Source organism: Hypomesus nipponensis, chromosome 2, assembly GCF_054491055.1.
Source record: "Hypomesus nipponensis isolate SF chromosome 2, ASM5449105v1, whole genome shotgun sequence".
In the NCBI taxonomy this organism is placed as follows: domain Eukaryota; kingdom Metazoa; phylum Chordata; class Actinopteri; order Osmeriformes; family Osmeridae; genus Hypomesus; species Hypomesus nipponensis.
Window position 1 is genome coordinate 22,071,339 of NC_140362.1, and position 16,161 is coordinate 22,087,499.

General features: G+C 47.7%; 3 protein-coding genes, 1 long non-coding RNA gene and 2 other non-coding genes across 8 annotated transcripts; 4 read left to right on the top strand and 2 right to left on the bottom strand.

Moving 5' to 3' along the window:
• Window positions 1–243: 243 nt before the first annotated feature.
• entrep3 (endosomal transmembrane epsin interactor 3) lies at window positions 244–5,357 on the bottom strand. Of its 2 annotated transcripts, none has more exons than XM_084671280.1 (14): window positions 5,130–5,357; window positions 4,987–5,043; window positions 4,705–4,812; window positions 4,391–4,507; window positions 3,996–4,103; window positions 3,585–3,745; window positions 3,378–3,477; window positions 3,217–3,289; window positions 2,564–2,849; window positions 2,113–2,462; window positions 1,949–2,017; window positions 1,645–1,820; window positions 1,169–1,315; window positions 244–483 (listed from the first exon to the last, which is right to left on the bottom strand). In XM_084671280.1, exons 1-14 carry the CDS (start codon window positions 5,355–5,357, stop codon window positions 244–246), a joined length of 2,220 nt encoding a protein of 739 aa, XP_084527406.1. The 2 variants fall into 2 exon arrangements, with proteins under 2 accessions (XP_084527406.1, XP_084527414.1); XM_084671288.1 differs by having other exon boundaries at window positions 1,949–1,974; window positions 2,097–2,462.
• LOC146301641 (uncharacterized) lies at window positions 4,177–4,918 on the top strand. The gene is made up of 2 exons (XR_014729654.1): window positions 4,177–4,250; window positions 4,748–4,918. It is a non-coding gene; the product is annotated as an uncharacterized LOC146301641 (long non-coding RNA).
• A 1,434-nt stretch (window positions 5,358–6,791) lies between the features above and the next one.
• On the bottom strand, window positions 6,792–13,291 carry rab13 (RAB13, member RAS oncogene family). 2 transcript variants are annotated; one of them, XR_014726669.1, is made up of 9 exons: window positions 12,723–13,291; window positions 11,500–11,560; window positions 11,034–11,094; window positions 10,842–10,919; window positions 10,329–10,418; window positions 9,688–9,753; window positions 9,153–9,203; window positions 8,801–8,968; window positions 6,792–8,647 (listed from the first exon to the last, which is right to left on the bottom strand). XR_014726669.1 is itself a non-coding variant. In XM_084668954.1 (8 exons), the coding sequence occupies exons 1-8, from the start codon at window positions 12,844–12,846 to the stop codon at window positions 8,897–8,899; spliced, it is 603 nt and encodes a 200-aa protein (XP_084525080.1). In that variant the 5' UTR covers window positions 12,847–13,291; the 3' UTR covers window positions 6,792–8,896. The 2 variants fall into 2 exon arrangements, 1 of the variants encoding a protein (XP_084525080.1); XM_084668954.1 differs by having other exon boundaries at window positions 6,792–8,968.
• A 338-nt stretch (window positions 13,292–13,629) lies between these two features.
• rps27.2 (ribosomal protein S27, isoform 2) lies at window positions 13,630–16,039 on the top strand. The gene is made up of 4 exons (XM_084668955.1): window positions 13,630–13,753; window positions 14,130–14,238; window positions 14,659–14,769; window positions 15,770–16,039. The coding sequence occupies exons 1-4, from the start codon at window positions 13,748–13,750 to the stop codon at window positions 15,796–15,798; spliced, it is 255 nt and encodes an 84-aa protein (XP_084525081.1). The 5' UTR covers window positions 13,630–13,747; the 3' UTR covers window positions 15,799–16,039.
• On the top strand, window positions 14,386–14,519 carry LOC146301644 (small nucleolar RNA SNORA13). The gene has a single exon (XR_014729689.1). It is a non-coding gene; the product is annotated as a small nucleolar RNA SNORA13 (small nucleolar RNA).
• LOC146301645 (small nucleolar RNA SNORA13) lies at window positions 15,139–15,272 on the top strand. The gene has a single exon (XR_014729697.1). It is a non-coding gene; the product is annotated as a small nucleolar RNA SNORA13 (small nucleolar RNA).
• Window positions 16,040–16,161: the final 122 nt, after the last annotated feature.

Sequence of the window (16,161 nt, forward strand, 5' to 3'; positions counted from 1 at the left end):
TGTCTTGTTCATTTGATGGATTGTTCACATTTTGAACCCTTTCATTTCCTGGCTCTTCCTTCTCCACTCAGTGAGAAGGAAGCCCTCTGCCCACAGCGGGCTGTTCCAACATTAGTCTCCTCTTCTCTTCCCTCCCTCCTCTCCTCCTCTCCTCCTCCTCTCTTCTCCTCCTCTTCTCTTCCCTCCCTCCTCTCCTCCTCTCCTCTCCTCCTCCTCCTCTCCTCCTCTCCTCTCCTCTCCTCTTCACAGAACCGACTCCATGTACAGAGCCCCCGATGACCCGTGTGGAGCCACTAATCGCCGTAGCGACGCGGAGGAGGTGGAGCTTAAATCTCCGCAGCTACGCAAGTGGATCCCCTCCAATGCCGGGGACCGGTTGCTGTGACGACGGTTGTGTCGGCTGTCACTGTGAGAATGGTGGTGGCCGCGATGATGGGGGTGGGGGGGGGGAGCCCGTCCCGCCCCCCAAGTGTTACGCAACACCTGGAGACACGACGACAACAGAACACTGAGTCAGCTGATGTGTTGCTGTGACGACGTTTACGGCAGCTGTGTGTGTGTGTATGTGTGTGTGTGTAGGTGTCTGTGTGAAGGTGTGTGTGTATGTGTGTGTGTGTAGGTGTCTGTGTGAAGGTGTGTGTGTATGTGTGTGTGTAGGTGTCTGTGTGAAGGTGTGTGTGTAGGTGTCTGTGTGAAGGTGTGTGTGTAGGTGTGTGTAGGTGTCTGTGTGAAGGTGTGTGTGTATGTGTGTGTGTAGGTTTGTGTAGGTATGTGTGTGTGTAGATGTGTGTGTAGGTGTGTGTGTGTGTGTAGGTGTGTGTGTGTAGATGTGTGTGTGTAGGTGTGTGTAGGTGTCTGTGTGAAGGTGTGTGTGTAGGTGTGTGTAGGTGTCTGTGTGAAGGTGTGTGTGTATGTGTGTGTGTGTAGGTGTCTGTGTGAAGGTGTGTGTGTATGTGTGTGTGTAGGTGTCTGTGTGAAGGTGTGTGTGTAGGTGTCTGTGTGAAGGTGTGTGTGTAGGTGTGTGTAGGTGTCTGTGTGAAGGTGTGTGTGTATGTGTGTGTGTAGGTTTGTGTAGGTATGTGTGTGTGTAGATGTGCGTGTGTAGGTGTGTGTGTGTAGGTGTGTGTGTGTGTGTGTAGTTGTGTGTGTGTAGATGTGTGTGTGTTACCTGCTCTAGAGGCAGATGACCAGCAGCGTTGCCCTCGGCGCCGCCCCGTCTCTTCGCCCCCTGCCCCGTGTTCCCAGCATGCTCTGCGGCAGGTGCCAGGTTTCGTTTGGAGCGCTGGAGGAAGCGAGCCACCAGCCCTCGTGTCACCTGACAGGAAGAAAAGAGACATTTATGACACTTGAACGTTGGATCTATCTGAGGTGGATGGTGTTCCCCAGGGGGGGTGACCCTGGTCCTCAGGGCCCACTGTCCTGGGTTTAGGGGTGTCCATGCTCCCACACAGTCAGTTCAAACTGATGCCTGTTATCAGGCTTCCACAGAGCTGGATAACGTCATCATGAATAATCATTTGAATCAGATGTGTTGGGAAGAGGAAAACATCTGAAGCATGCAGGACAGTGCGCCCTGAGGACCAGGGTTGCCACCCCTGGTGTACAGAGTGTTCAGCGGTGTTCAGTCTTGACAGGCAGAGCGACCTTGAGGTCTCCCAGGGAGCGGTGGTAGTCTTTGGGCAGGTGCAGAGGAGAGGCAGGGGGCACCTTGGAAGGTAACTGTCCTCCCATGGCTCCTGCTTTCACACTGCCTTTCCTGGGCAGCGAGGCAGGGGGCGCCAGAGAGGAGCGAGGCAGGAGGCAAGCCTCAGAAGATGGGCCTAGAGCGCACGGGAGAGAGGGAGCGAGATAGAGGATTAACATTAAAACATAATGCATATTTCTCTTATTTGGTGCTGAGGACCAGGGTTGAAGAGCACTGATTGATGATCTCTGGATCTCCGGTCACCTGTGTCTGTGGATGTCTGAGAGCCTCTGTCACTTATCCCTTTACTGCCCACCGAGCCTGTGAAGTCACCTGGTGGAGGGAAGGAGAGGGGAGTCAGTTGGACTGTGTTGGGCACACACACACACACAACACACACGTGTGCAATGACACACTGAAAATGTTACCTGTATCTGTAGAGGAGCTGAGTCCTGGCTCGCTGTGTGACCTCATCAGCGGCAGCAGCCCATCGCTGCCCCTCCTCTCTCCTCCTCCATGCTGCTCCCCTCTCCTGCCCTCCCGTTGGCGTAGCGACAGGGGCTGCATGCGGAGGGCCGCTCTGTCCCTCCGAGCACCCGGATGATTGACAGCCGAGGATGAGGAGGGATTGGTGGAGCTGAGGGAGGCGGGGTCTCGACGTGACGGGGTGGAGGGGCGGACGCGGATCTCTGGGATGGAGATGGAGAGAGCGCCCCCTATCACCTCCAGCTGGGAACAGCTGCTGGCTAACATGGCCTGCCGACGCAACACAGGAGACCTGGGAGGAGACAGAGTGTGTCAGTGTGTGTGTTTGTGTGCAGGTGTGTTACCATGGTGTGTGTGTGTGCAGGTGTGTTACCATGGTGTGTGTGTGTTTACCTGTATGTGGTGGTAGCCGTGCTGGGGGAGGAACAGGAGTTGGACCTCTCCCCTCTAAAGAAGCGACTGGCCCTGGGGCCCACCAGGGGACTCTCGGGGGTCTGGGACGGAGGCCCCCGGAAGCTGACGTACTCCCCCGCCTCCTCCGCCTCTCCCCCCTCGCCTCCCCCCCGCTCCCCACGAGGCCTCACCCCCACCTCCATCAGGCAGGAGTCCTCGGAGGGAGACGAGTCGTCAGGGATGTCCACGATCTCTGACATGAGCAGGGAGCCACTGTCCATAGAGACTGAGCACAGGAAGGAGAACACAGCTGGGGTCACTCTGCTGCCCGCCAGTCAGGAGATCTGAGGTCGGCTGGATGGGGCAGGTGTTAGAGGCAGGGCGGGTGAGGCAGGAGTGAGAGGCTGGGTGGGTGAGGCAGGGTGGGTGAGGCAGGAGTGAGAGGCAGGGTCTTTGAGGCAGGAGTGAGAGGCAGGGTGTTTGAGGCAAGAGTGAGAGGCTGGGTGGGTGAGGCAGGGTGGGTGAGGCAGGAGTGAGAGGCAGGGTCTTTGAGGCAGGAGTGAGAGGCAGGGTGTTTGAGGCAAGAGTGAGAGGCTGGGTGGGTGAGGCAGGTGTGAGAGGCAGGGTGGGTGAGGCAGGAGTGAGGCTCTCACCCTCGCCACTGAAGGCGGTGGAAGTGACTCTCTCCCTGGACTGCTCGGTGGCGTGGGTGTCAAACACCGTCACCTGCTCAACACACAGAGGGGGGCTTTTAGGGACCAAGGATCATGCACACATGTATGAACTGTCAACACACACACACACACACACTGACCTGGCTGGCTGCTCTCTGCCCCATCACGGCTTCATAAGGAGGGGGGCAGTCAGTGGGGTAGAGGGGAACCGGACTCTCCATGGAGCCGTTATAGGTGATACTACACACATGAACACACAGAAGAAGAAAGGGAGCTTCTGGTCGGTCATAGGAAATCTTTGATGTGCGTGTGTGTGTGTGTGTGTGTGTGTGTGTGTGTGTGTGTACCTCTGTGCGTCTGTTTCCGAGCTGCAGGTGTATTCAGGTGGGTAGTAAGGGGGAGGGGGGATGGGGGGAACAAACTCCTCAAAGTCGATGATGTTGGTTAAGAAGGCGTCCTGGGGAGTGGTGCATTCTGGGTTGACAGCCCGGGAACGATGGGGGGCGAGCTAGAGAGAGAGAGAGAGAGAGAGAGAGAGAGAGAGAGAGAGAGAGAGAGAGAGAGAGAGAGAGAGAGAGAGAGAGAGAGAGAGAGAGAGAGAGAGAGAGAGAGAGAGAGAGAGAGAGAGAGAGACAGAGACAGAGAGAGAGACAGAGAGAGACAGAGAGAGAGTGAACAAGGATCTGGATACCACTAAAGTGTGTGTGTGTGTATTCATGTGCGTGTGTGTGTATTCATGTGTGTGTGTGTGTCCTCACCAGATGCACCAGATCCAGGGAGAAGATGTGGATGCTGCATGTGACGGTGGACAGTGTGCAGATGATGGTGGAGAGGATGCTCAGCCCACAGGCACTGAACAGCAGGTCCTGGAGGAACACACCACCAGGACTTAGTCAGTCCCTGGATGATGACCTCACATCAGTCCCTGGATGATGACCTCACAACCCCCACATCAAACACGACTGGTCACACCTCAGTCAGAGGAGCTTGGACAGACAGCTTATGAATAGACGGTAAGATCTATATACAATATTCACCATATTGAGTAACTGAGTGACACATAGGTAGGAAAATCACATACCGACACACATACTTACTCTCATTCACACAGACACTCACAAACACACACACACTTAGACACACTCACACACACCTTGAGCTGGTGTCTGACTGAGTGGCAGTCAGCGCTCAGATAGAGGACCAGGGTGTCCTCTTCTGTTATGGAGCAGGAGTGTGTCGGGGCGCAGCACACACACAGGCCGTTCTCCACCTGCAGGACACACACAGTGGGTGCACGCTCACAGAGCGGGTTTAGACACACACACACACACACACACACACACACTCACACACACACACACACACACACACACACACACACACACACACACACACACACACACACACACACACACACACACACACACACACACACACACACACACACACAGTCAATCAGCAAGGTACCTGGCAGGTGAGCAGGGATTTGACCATCTGTGCGTTCTGACAGGAGAGCATGGAACCAGCTAGACTGAGGATCACACATACTGCAGACAGAAGCATGAACAAGGACACCTGGAGAGACACACACACACACACTTAGTAGTGAATGCACCTGCAACTGTTTGTAAGTGAGATGTACATATGTAACAGATACATTTAATATTCAAACAACCATAAAGACTTTTAATTAAACATTAACCAACACAACCAAGTTTGACCTCCAGTTAGACGTGATGGTCTACTCACCACTAGAGTAAGTGGTCTTCTCCAGGAAATGATCCCCACAATGCCTGATGCAACCACCTGGACACACACACACACACACACTCACTGATTAAACATCCCGCCACAAATCACTTTTCAAAAGCTAAAAAGTGTTTGCAACTCACAAAGAATCCGGCCCAGAAGGGGCAGGCCTGGCGGACGCGAGCGGAGGAGGTGAAGGCCATGCTGGTGAAGGAGAAGGCTAGGACCATGGCCCCCAGCCCCACGTGACACAGGCCCAGGTAGAGCAGCAGGCGAGCGCCCCCCTGCCCCCGCCTCGACATCCCCCTCCGGCTGTCAGACCAGCCTCGGGACCCAGACGCCAGGCTGCTGGTGTCTGATGGGGAGGGCATGGTGGCGGAGTGAGGAGGTCTCCAGGGGTGTTAGTCAGGTGTCCTCTTGAAACGTGTAATGCTGTATGTTCACACCAGGCCAAGGAGCACCAGCTTTGCTAGGAATTTGTCAGCAGAAAAACTCTGTTTCACACAATCACAGACAACCGTACCGATGACCTCTTGAGCGATATTAGACACATAATATCCACCATTTCTGACAGTCCACAGGAGGTTGTGGCTTCTAGGGCAAACGTTGAGCTGGTCAAACTCCTCTACCTAGTTTTCTGAAAACCGGATGCTTTTACGATGTAACATTCCTTTCCTCTCCTCTCGCTCCATCTCCTGGCTCCCCCCGCTCACTCCTCTTGCCCGTGGCATTGCGGTAACCGGAGTCGCGAGCAGGCCGCAAACCCTACAGACAACGGTGAAATGCTTCGTCGATTGCGCCTTTAACGGAGATGATAAAACAGCAGGGTTCACGTGCTTCGTGTCCAGACGGACCAGGAGACAAACATAAAAGCTATGTATGTTGATAATATAATGATTTGCCCTTACAAAGTTGCGACCCGAAGAGATATCCTGAGATTGCAAAAGGTTCGGTCCATTCAAGAACGAAGAGGGTGTCGGGGTGTCGGCGGACGCTTTGAAAGTAGATACGAAAAGAAATGATCCTCTAATGACGTGACATTTGTCATTTTGCAGTTGGTGTCAATATTTAAATATGGCTTTAAAAAGGCTCCTTCCTCCTCATTCCTTCATCTTCACCGGGGGAGTTTTGCGGTGCGCTCGCATACCCCCACTTCTCTCTTCCCTGCAGTCACGCGGGCCTTCCCTTCTGCTCGTGAGGATGTATCCCAGACATGTACCTCACTGCATCCAAACCCACGTCACGCCACTCATACACATTACATACTGTGAGCCCGTATCGAACCGCTTATCAAACAACACTCCCAGAGTCTCAAACACTGGCGATCATTCTATCCATCCATTAAAATCTCGTCCTCCGATCCAGTTATTCTAGTTCATAAGACTTTACGAAAATTGAATGCTTCGTGTTTGTAAACCGACACTGTATCAATGTGATGACAAGGCACGCACGATACGCCGGGAAGATGCGGCAGAGCGCGCGGTCAGGTGCTGATGCTGAACAGGAGGGCTTGTTGCATAGCGACTGCCTCACGACCCATCGCAGCTGTCCAATCAGATAGAGTTACACTGAGCAGTCAATGTTGCTTCCGTGTCGAGAAGTTGTAGTTTTCTACGTTTGTAGTTTTCTGAACAGTGTCATGGAACTCAAGTCAGTTCTCCGTCTCAACAGCCTCATAGCTTTGTGAATGCAGGAAAGGAACATGACTTCAGACTGGAACGCTATTATCAAATCTTTCTGTTGTACAATAGAAAGAAACACAATTTAAGTGTCACCAAACTAAACAGATCATTAAAAACTTTACATATTTTGACAGTTTTTTATTCAATAAGCAGCAGGCATGTAAACGTACATTGTGCTTATAGGCCTAATTGATCAGACGAGGAAAGCTTGACAGAAAGTGTAAAAGCAGAATAAAACACGAGAAATTACAGGTCAGTTACAAACTTACAGTTCAGTTACAAACTTACAGGTCAGTTACATTTCAATAATCCAAAAATAAAAATCCCCGTCCAGTTTACCATACAGGTGTTCTTAAAAAGACGGATGGATCAAGACTTTTTAAAGACTTCCTGTCAGAAAACTTCCTGTTTAAAAACAGGCAAAGGAAACCACAGTGTATTATTGGGATGCAACCAAATCTCAAAAGTGATGGTGTAACATCTGGACACGAGAAGCACCTGATTGTTGCCTTTCAATCATTCATCTGGTGAGGTTGGGTTATTGAAAATCATTGGGTTTTAATTTCCTCAGCAAATCACACCACGACCCAAAAAGGACATCTTTTAATCTGAGTAAAGACAGGATCCTAAAATTCTATCGTATAATCTAAATCTAATAGCCTCTGTAACAATACTGTAAAACCTGATAAATTAAGTAGACTCAAAATGGTTTTATAAAATGAATTTCCTCTAGTTTTTTTACTGAGGTGTAATTTATTCAACTGATCAAGTTCTTCAACTGAAACTGCTCTAGGCGATTCACTTCCTCAAACCATATGAGTCAGCTTAAGTCCTCAGGGTTAACAGTGCATCAGATCAGTATCAGAATGTCCGGGCTGGGTGGGGCTGCTGTGTTTTGGCCTTTACAACTACAGATCAGCGATAAACTCATGTGGAGGAGGATTGATTTGAAGATCTATTGGGCCCATGGTGTCCTCTGAAAGGGGGAGTAGGGGGGGGACTATAAAGTCTCAGATACAAGGTGTGTCTATCAGTTCAGTACGATCAACATTTATTAACATCTTAACAGCTACTCTCTTTCATTCCCTCACTTCATCCATCATTCTCTCTCTCTGTTCCTCTGCACTTATCTCTCTCCCTCACTTGCACATTCTTACTCCATCTGTCCAGAGCACTGGCAGTTTACCCACACAGCACACGTATCCCCTAAACCTCCTTCTCCTAATGATGTCTGTCTAACTGTGCTAGCCTACTGGGAAATAGTGAACAGGCACTCTTGTTAATAGTCCAGTCTGTGAACCATCTGTGGAAGCTAAACTGAGCCTATAGATTCTGCACTGTATGAAATCTGCTAGTCTGCTGAATCCTGGATGGATCCCTGTGTCTTACAGGTGATATTATGAACAGGACCTCATTACCAAACCCTTTTTCTTAGGTACTGAAACCTCTGATAAACCTAAAATCACTTTGAGAACCAAACACTGGCATTATAACAATAACATGTATTGTAACCCTTCAATCTATATTTCTGTTTAATTTAGAAAACATCTAATGAAGAGGAGTGTAAAGTTTGCGACTCCGCCCCTGACCCTCCTCCTGACCTCATGGAGTACTCGTTCCACAACGTTTGACCGTCCCTGGGAAGGGGTGAGAGGGATGTTCCAACACAACAGTCTGTATTCATCCACACAGCCACACACTACACAGCTGTTATGTGGCAGTTCCATTCCCAAATAACACAGAAGTGATGCTAGGTTACTGTCATGGAATGGTTGGAGACAACCTATGAAACCTTTGATTTCTGTGTGATTCAGATATAGTGTCATTGTATCCTGGTTCCCCATCCATCCCCATGGTAACAAAACCATTGAGAGAGATCTGATAAAACAACTATTTACTGGAAGTAAGGTTGGTGATGAAACTGTTCTCTTTAAATATTTCTTGGTGGCATGTTCTCGTCTTTATGGAAGGACATGGCACTGAGGGGGAAAACAGACATCTGTCACTGAACAGGTGGCAACTACGGAAGTGGATATGACACCGTTTAAAACCCTGCTTTCTTCTTTTTTTTGTTTTTTTGTTTGATTGTATTCAAAACTGCCACAGGAGACAGATAACTCTACAGACTGCACCTCGTTTTGTTTCCAATAATACTGTTTCTCTGCGTGCTAGAGGCTTGCAGGTCCCAGGGCCCCACGGTGCCGAAGCAGCAGCGCCGGCGAGTCAGCCTACAGGAGGACACACTTGGAAGACTTCTTTTCTGTGCTGCTGGTGATTTTGACCTCGCGACCTGTGACCCCCTTTAGGACACACACACACACACACATGCACCATGGGTTTGTAGTTCTGCTACGTGTTACACAGCTTCACAGTCTAAACCAAACATATCTGTAAAATCACCACCATGTTCACTGCTTTCAGGGTAAGTGAAAAGGTAAATATGTCATTTGAATGAGTCATGAAGAAGCATTCTTGCTGACTCACCGGTTTCTTGTTGGACTTCTGTAGTATGTCCCGTGCCAAGGCCATAAAAGACTATAGAGAAGAGAAAAGCAGTTGGGGAGAGAGAGGGGGAGAGAGGGGGAGGGAGGAAGGAAGAGAGGGGGAGAGGGAGAGAGACAGAGATAGAGGGGGGGAAGGAGAGGGAGAGGGAGAGGGAGAGGGAGAGGGAGAGGGAGAGGGAGAGGGAGAGGGAGAGGGAGAGGGAGAGGGAGAGGGAGAGGGAGAGGGAGAGGGAGAGGGAGAGGGAGAGGGAGAGGGAGAGGGAGAGGGAGAAGAGGGAGAGAGGGAGAGAGGGGGAGAGAGGGGGAGAGAGGGACAGAGAGAGAGAGAGAGTGAGAGAGAGAGAAAGAGAGAGGGGGGGGGAGGGAGAGAGAGAGAGAGAAACACCAGGGGTTAGGATATGTGATATGTGTTAGGGTTATGTGTAACATAGATTAGATTATCGTTGCTTACATCCTTAGTTCCACAACATACAACTACAGTCTTTGAGTACATACCAAGACAGCCACTATCTTACCTCATCAACATTTATGCTGGACTTTGCACTTGTCTCAAAGAACCTGATCCCATGATCCTTTGCCAGCTGTTTGTAGAGAACACAAGCCTGAGTACGAACAGGATCAGTTTATGTACACCACCTCCTGAGAACAGTCCTGTAGGCTTCACCGCTGCTGTCAGTCTGTCTTAGTCTGTGTCTCAGTCTGTGTCTCAGTCTGTGTCTCAGTCTGTATCTCAGTCTGTCTCAGTCTGTGTCTCACTCTGTCTCAGTCTGTGTCTCAGTCTGTATCTCAGTCTGTCTCAGTCTGTGTCTCACTCTGTCTCAGTCTGTGTCTCAGTCTGTGTCTCAGTCTGTGTCTCAGTCTGTCTCAGTCTGTGTCTCAGTCTGTCTCAGTCTGTGTCTCAGTCTGTGTCTCACTCTGTCTCAGTCTGTGTCTCAGTCTGTGTCTCACTCTGTCTCAGTCTGTGTCTCAGTCTGTGTCTCACTCTGTCTCAGTCTGTGTCTCAGTCTGTGTCTCACTCTGTCTCAGTCTGTGTCTCAGTCTGTGTCTCTTAACCAAGAACAATCTAATTTTTCTCACATTCTTAAGTGTTTAATGAATTAATCACAAATTATATAATTATTGATGTAAATAAAGTATCCTGTTTTGCAGATCTAACCTTTTCCCCTGTTTCCTTGGATACCTTCCTCTTGGCCTCAATGTCACACTTGTTGCCTAGCAACATCCGACTGACCCCTGCTGATGCATTCTGGGAGAGAAGGGCTTGTGTTAATCACTCATGTCTGAATACTTGATAATGTGCATGGATGCATGTGTTACAACAGTGTTTCTGTCTGAATAGGTTTCTGTTGTTCAGATTAAAACACTGGTCTTGAACTTCAGATCAGACAACCACAGAGAAAAGACCTCATTCAAAAAAACAGAACTTTGAACCAAGTAATTTTTCTGTGGAGGTGACTGTATGTGTCTGTGTCTCCTTGTTAAATCTTATGTTAACAACGTTAAACCCAATTTAGACTTAGAAATGATAGTAAAACATATCTTACACAAAAGCCAATCAAAATAATGTTGATGTTAGAAGCAACTGTATATGTTAAAATATTGGGGTAACAAAGCGTTTGACTTCCTGTTGGGCATCATATAGCCCTTCTTGTCTTCACAAACACCTCACCTCTTTGATGCTTTTCATCCAGTTCTGAATGTTCTCATAAGACTTCTCGTCTGTGATGTCATAAACAAGGATGATTCCCTGGCAGAGAGGAAGTGGAGGAGGTTAGTGTGGGAGAGCACTGTTTCAACATCCATCCAGCTCATTGGTGACAGATCTCAACGTAAACTCTGTAGTGTGAGTGTGTCTGTTCACCATGGCTCCTCGGTAGTATGCTGTGGTTATGGTCTTAAACCTCTCCTGACCAGCAGTATCCCTGCACAACACACACACAAAACATTCCTAAGATGTTTAGCACTACACGAGAGGGAAAATACCATGGATGTCGATGTTAGGCAGTTGGAAATAAAATAAGCAAACACATATAGTTTGCGAGTATTGTGGTGTTAGATCTACGGAGCACAACAGACTTATTGACATATGACAATAATAGTCATAGAATAGTCATTCTCTATAATGACTGTGTACTGGAAGCGGTTGTTGGACGTTTGGACAGTATACCCTGGCATGGAGGTTTGTTTAGGTGAAGAGAGAGAGGTTCTGTTATTCTCTGAAGAAGCAGAAGACACGCAGAACCACCTCAGACTAGAATGAACTGTTTGTTTATGACTTTGTCACCACCTGGCCATAAGCTCTTCTTCCTCTTTCTCAGTTCTCTTACCAGACCTGGAGCTTCACTTTCTTCCCTTCAACGTCGATAGTCTTCACTTTGAAGTCGATGCCTACAGAGAAGAGGAGGATGTGTCAAACAGAGGGAGGGAACGTCTAGACACACACACACATAGACACACACACACATAGACACACACACACATAGACACACTCACACATAGACACACACACACATAGACACACTCACACATAGACACACACACACATAGACACACTCACACATAGACACACACACACACATAGACACACTCACACTCACACATAGACACACACACACATAGACACACTCACACTCACACACACACATACACACTCACACACACACATAGACACACTCACACTCACACACACACATAGACACACTCACACTCACACACACACATAGACACACTCACACTCACACAGACACATAGACACACTCACACTCACACACACACATAGACACACTCACACTCACACAGACACACAGACACACACAAAAGGGAAATGGCTCATACATAGATTCAGAATAATTATAATTCACCTAAATTGTCATACAAAGACAAACACGTCACATGGACCCAAATACATCCATCATTTGTCTTTTTTCCCCAGCTTTCCTGTGTGTGGGTGTGGGTGTGTGTGTGTGTGTGTGTGTGTGTGTGGGTGTGTGTGTGGGTGTGGGTGTGTGTGTGTGGGTGTGGGGGGGCGTCTTCTTAAACTGTGCATGCCAGGCGAGGCCTGCCATTCTTCTGGGAATGTAAAGATGTTAGCAGAGATAGAGGGCAGAATGGGTAGGAGGAACTTCTGGGTGAAGCCAGAGAGAGGAGTGGGGAGGGAAGATGGGAGAGGGGATAGGGGCTGAAGAAACAAACACACAGACACAACCCAGCGCTACACACTGAAGAGTAACGACTGAATAAGAAGATAGACTTCTGTACTAAACAGGATGAGTGTCACAGGGGAATGACAGAGACAAGAAAGCTGGAAGGAAACTAGTACAGGCATGAAATCAAGTACAAGGGCTGTTGCCTGTTGCAGCCTAGTAACATGTCTCCGTGGTAGTTTCATGCTGAAAATGGTATATTCACACATTTTCCATAAATAACACTACAACAAACATGGTGCTCTGTTGACCAATAAATAACCAGTCGAAGCCAAAGGAATGTGTAACCCCTTATTTACACCCCTTCTACATCGGACAATGTTGTTACAGTGTTTTTAACTACATACCAATCGTGGATATGTACGTGGAGTTGAAGTTGTCCTCCGCAAATCGGATGATAAGGCATGTTTTCCCCACTCCACTATCCCCAATGAGTAGTAATTTGAAAAGGAAGTCGTACTTCTTCGCCATAACGTATTACTCAATTTGAAAACCGTGTAAAACAGTGTAAAAATTGAAATTCTAATAAAAAAATGATTTTATAAATGATGCTGGTCTCATTTAAAGCGGTAAATTCCACAGTCAGGTCAGATCCAACACTGATTTGTCATAGTTTAGCATTAGAACCTCTTGTTTTCGTTTTTCTCCCTTGAAACTGTCACCGGTAAATTCCAAACCCCAAATGCTTCTTTTTTTTTTGTTTAATTAAACTTTTCAACTCCACAACAACAAAATGACGTAGCCCTAGTGATCCCTAGCTTTAACCAAATGTCGGAGTTGTTTTTGAAGGCCGATCAGCATAAATCCATTACACTGTCCACAGACAGGATTACATTTTTTTCGCCCTTAACTTTCTCTCGACCAAGTTCCCGTAGGAGAATGGCATACGTAGAGAGGGAGTGAGGGAGTGTTCATCCGGGAGAGAGCGTGCCCATCAGACCAGTGATTTATGTCAGCTAATGCCCCTTTTGAACAGCAGATGGCGCTCAACTGTAATTTAAAAAAACTCAACCGCAAAAAGGAGATAGGAAAAAGTTATTGAAGGCAAACATGGATCGAGTTAGCCTAGTTGTATGCAATTTTTTTTAGCACAACTCTGGTCTGGAGTCTTCAGCTGACTTCCCTCAATAACTTCAAATGACAAACAGGCCTTCCCCAATATTTTATTCATTAGACAATAAATTAAACTGGCAAAATATTTTTAAGAATAGAAAATGTTCTAGTCAAATATGAATCTTCATGTACATTCTGTGTCTTTAACTACAGCGTGTTACTTCGAAATCTACTTCCGGCCCCTGCATGTTAGCCCCACTCATCAGAAAAGTATTTCCGGTTTATCGCTCTTTTCGGCTACGGCTACAAAGTTGCTAAGATGCCTGTAAGTACGCACACGTTATATAGAGACAATTCGTTAGCATGGGAAACGGTTTGAGGGAAATACGAACTTGTATTTCGATGGGATAATGTATCGTCTAAAGCGGAACCCACTTTTGTCTTGATTGGTTTGGTAAATCTGTACATACATCTTAAAATGTGCAAAGCGCGTGGTGAGCAGATATAATGGCGGCCTACTCCACATGCAAAACAAAGCGTGGCTGTGGAAAAGCGAAGGGGGAAAACTCCCAAAAAGAATATACATTAACACCTCGATTGTCAACCCTTTAGAATTATAAATTTCAATCGAATGGGGGAAATGTTATAAATTATATTACGTGCCTTACTACACGGAATCAATTTACGTTTGTCTTTTGCAGCTCGCTAAGGATTTGTTGCACCCATCCACCGAAGAGGAGAAGAGAAGTCACAAGAAGAAGCGCCTCGTACAGTCTCCCAACTCATATTTTATGGATGTAAAATGTCCCGGTAAGTTTCTCTGGACTGTGGGAAGTTTTGATATGGTCTTGCCTGCTAAATCACTTTGGGCTCCAATATGTATCCCCTATCTACCAGACCAACGTCGCTATTATGTCTAAATAATGACGTAGGTAGGGCTGTATGTAGTTTACATTTTGCCTTTATGTGTTGCCCGTTCATTTATCTCTTAGTGAATGGGGTGTCAACTAAGGCATACAGTAACCTTCTAGTTGTCTTTTGAAAGGTGTTAATAGTGATTCCTTTTGACAAGGCCAACTGTAAGAACACTAACTTTGAAATCGCATGAATTCTTTTAAATTGGGAGTAGGACACGTTGAGTGGGAATTTCAACATCTGAATAGAATGATTCTACTCGTATTACTTAATGATTTTAAGTGTGCCCCTCCTGACTTTGGTGTGTTTTAACAGGATGCTATAAGATCACCACGGTGTTCAGCCATGCCCAGACAGTGGTGCTGTGTGTGGGCTGCTCCACAGTGCTCTGCCAGCCTACCGGAGGGAAGGCACGACTCACAGAAGGTACCGGCCTCCTTCACGCTCCTCACCACCACCACACACACACACACACACACCATCACACACACACACACACACACACCCCATCACACACACCATCACACACACACACACCACCACACACGCACACCATCACACACACACACACCACCACACACACACACACCACCACACACACACACACCATCACACACACACACACACACACCATCACACACACACACCATCACACACACACACCATCACACACACACACCATCACACACACACACCATCACACACACACACCATCACACACACACACCATCACACCACCACACACGCACACCATCACCGTTTTCAACAGTTCCCTGTCTGAACTTGACAAGTTCTTGCCTTTATGTGTTGCCTGTTCATTTCTCTCTTAGTGAATGAGGTGTCAACTAAGGCATACAGTAACCTTGTAGTTGTCTTAGAAAGGGATGGTTCAGTGGTTCCTTTTGACGAGACAAACTACAAGAACAGCCATGAGCAGATCCATGTGATCTTTAACTGGTTGCTGGCTGGCCCCAGGTTCCTCTCTGCTACTGGGGCTCCTTAACGAGCCAGGGGAGCTTCTTATGGTTCATGGTTTACCTAGCATTCCCGGTGTCATGGTAACACGGGTCCTCACCGGGGTTGCTACAAGCAACAACACGCTTGGGTCCTATGCGGGCTACTTTTGGCATAGGCAGATTGGTGAGGACAAGTTGCTGTAGTGGCAATGATGTACTAGTCTTGTATACCTCTAGTTCTCTTAGTCAAGTTTACTAAGATAATCAAGTTTAAAACCTTGTGTTAACCCTGACTTGCCCCTGTGTTTCTCATTCAATAAGCCACAAGAAGTCTGGCCCAGTTCTAATCCAGTCTTTCTCCTCATACAACACTCTGTACCTTGTTTGATCTGGTCGCACTTAAAATGAATACTTAAATTGGAGATGATCCTATGCTTCAGACCCACCTCATCCTCTTCTTATCCCAACAGGGTGTTCCTTCAGGAGAAAACAACACTAATCCAGACTGATGAACCCCACCTAGGGGGAGGAGACACAGGATTGGATGATGGGTTTCAAGTGACTCTGCCAAGTGACGAGGAAGAGGAAAATGGGCTGAAATGATGTTCTGGAAACTGAAGGAAGGGAAACGGAGTGTGTGTGAACACAGATGTCCCTGGCCATGTGAGACGACACTGCAGCTCTCCTCCACCTGTCCTTCTCTCTTATTAAAAAAAGTTTAGTTTCTTTTCGTTAAAGAATTCTGTGTCTGTGTGATTCTGTCTATCCTGAGCGTCTGACAGTGGCTGAGACCAGGTATATCTGATCACTGATCAATAGCGTGTTGGTGGTCCAGATATGAGCTGAGCTCTGAGGGTGGGAC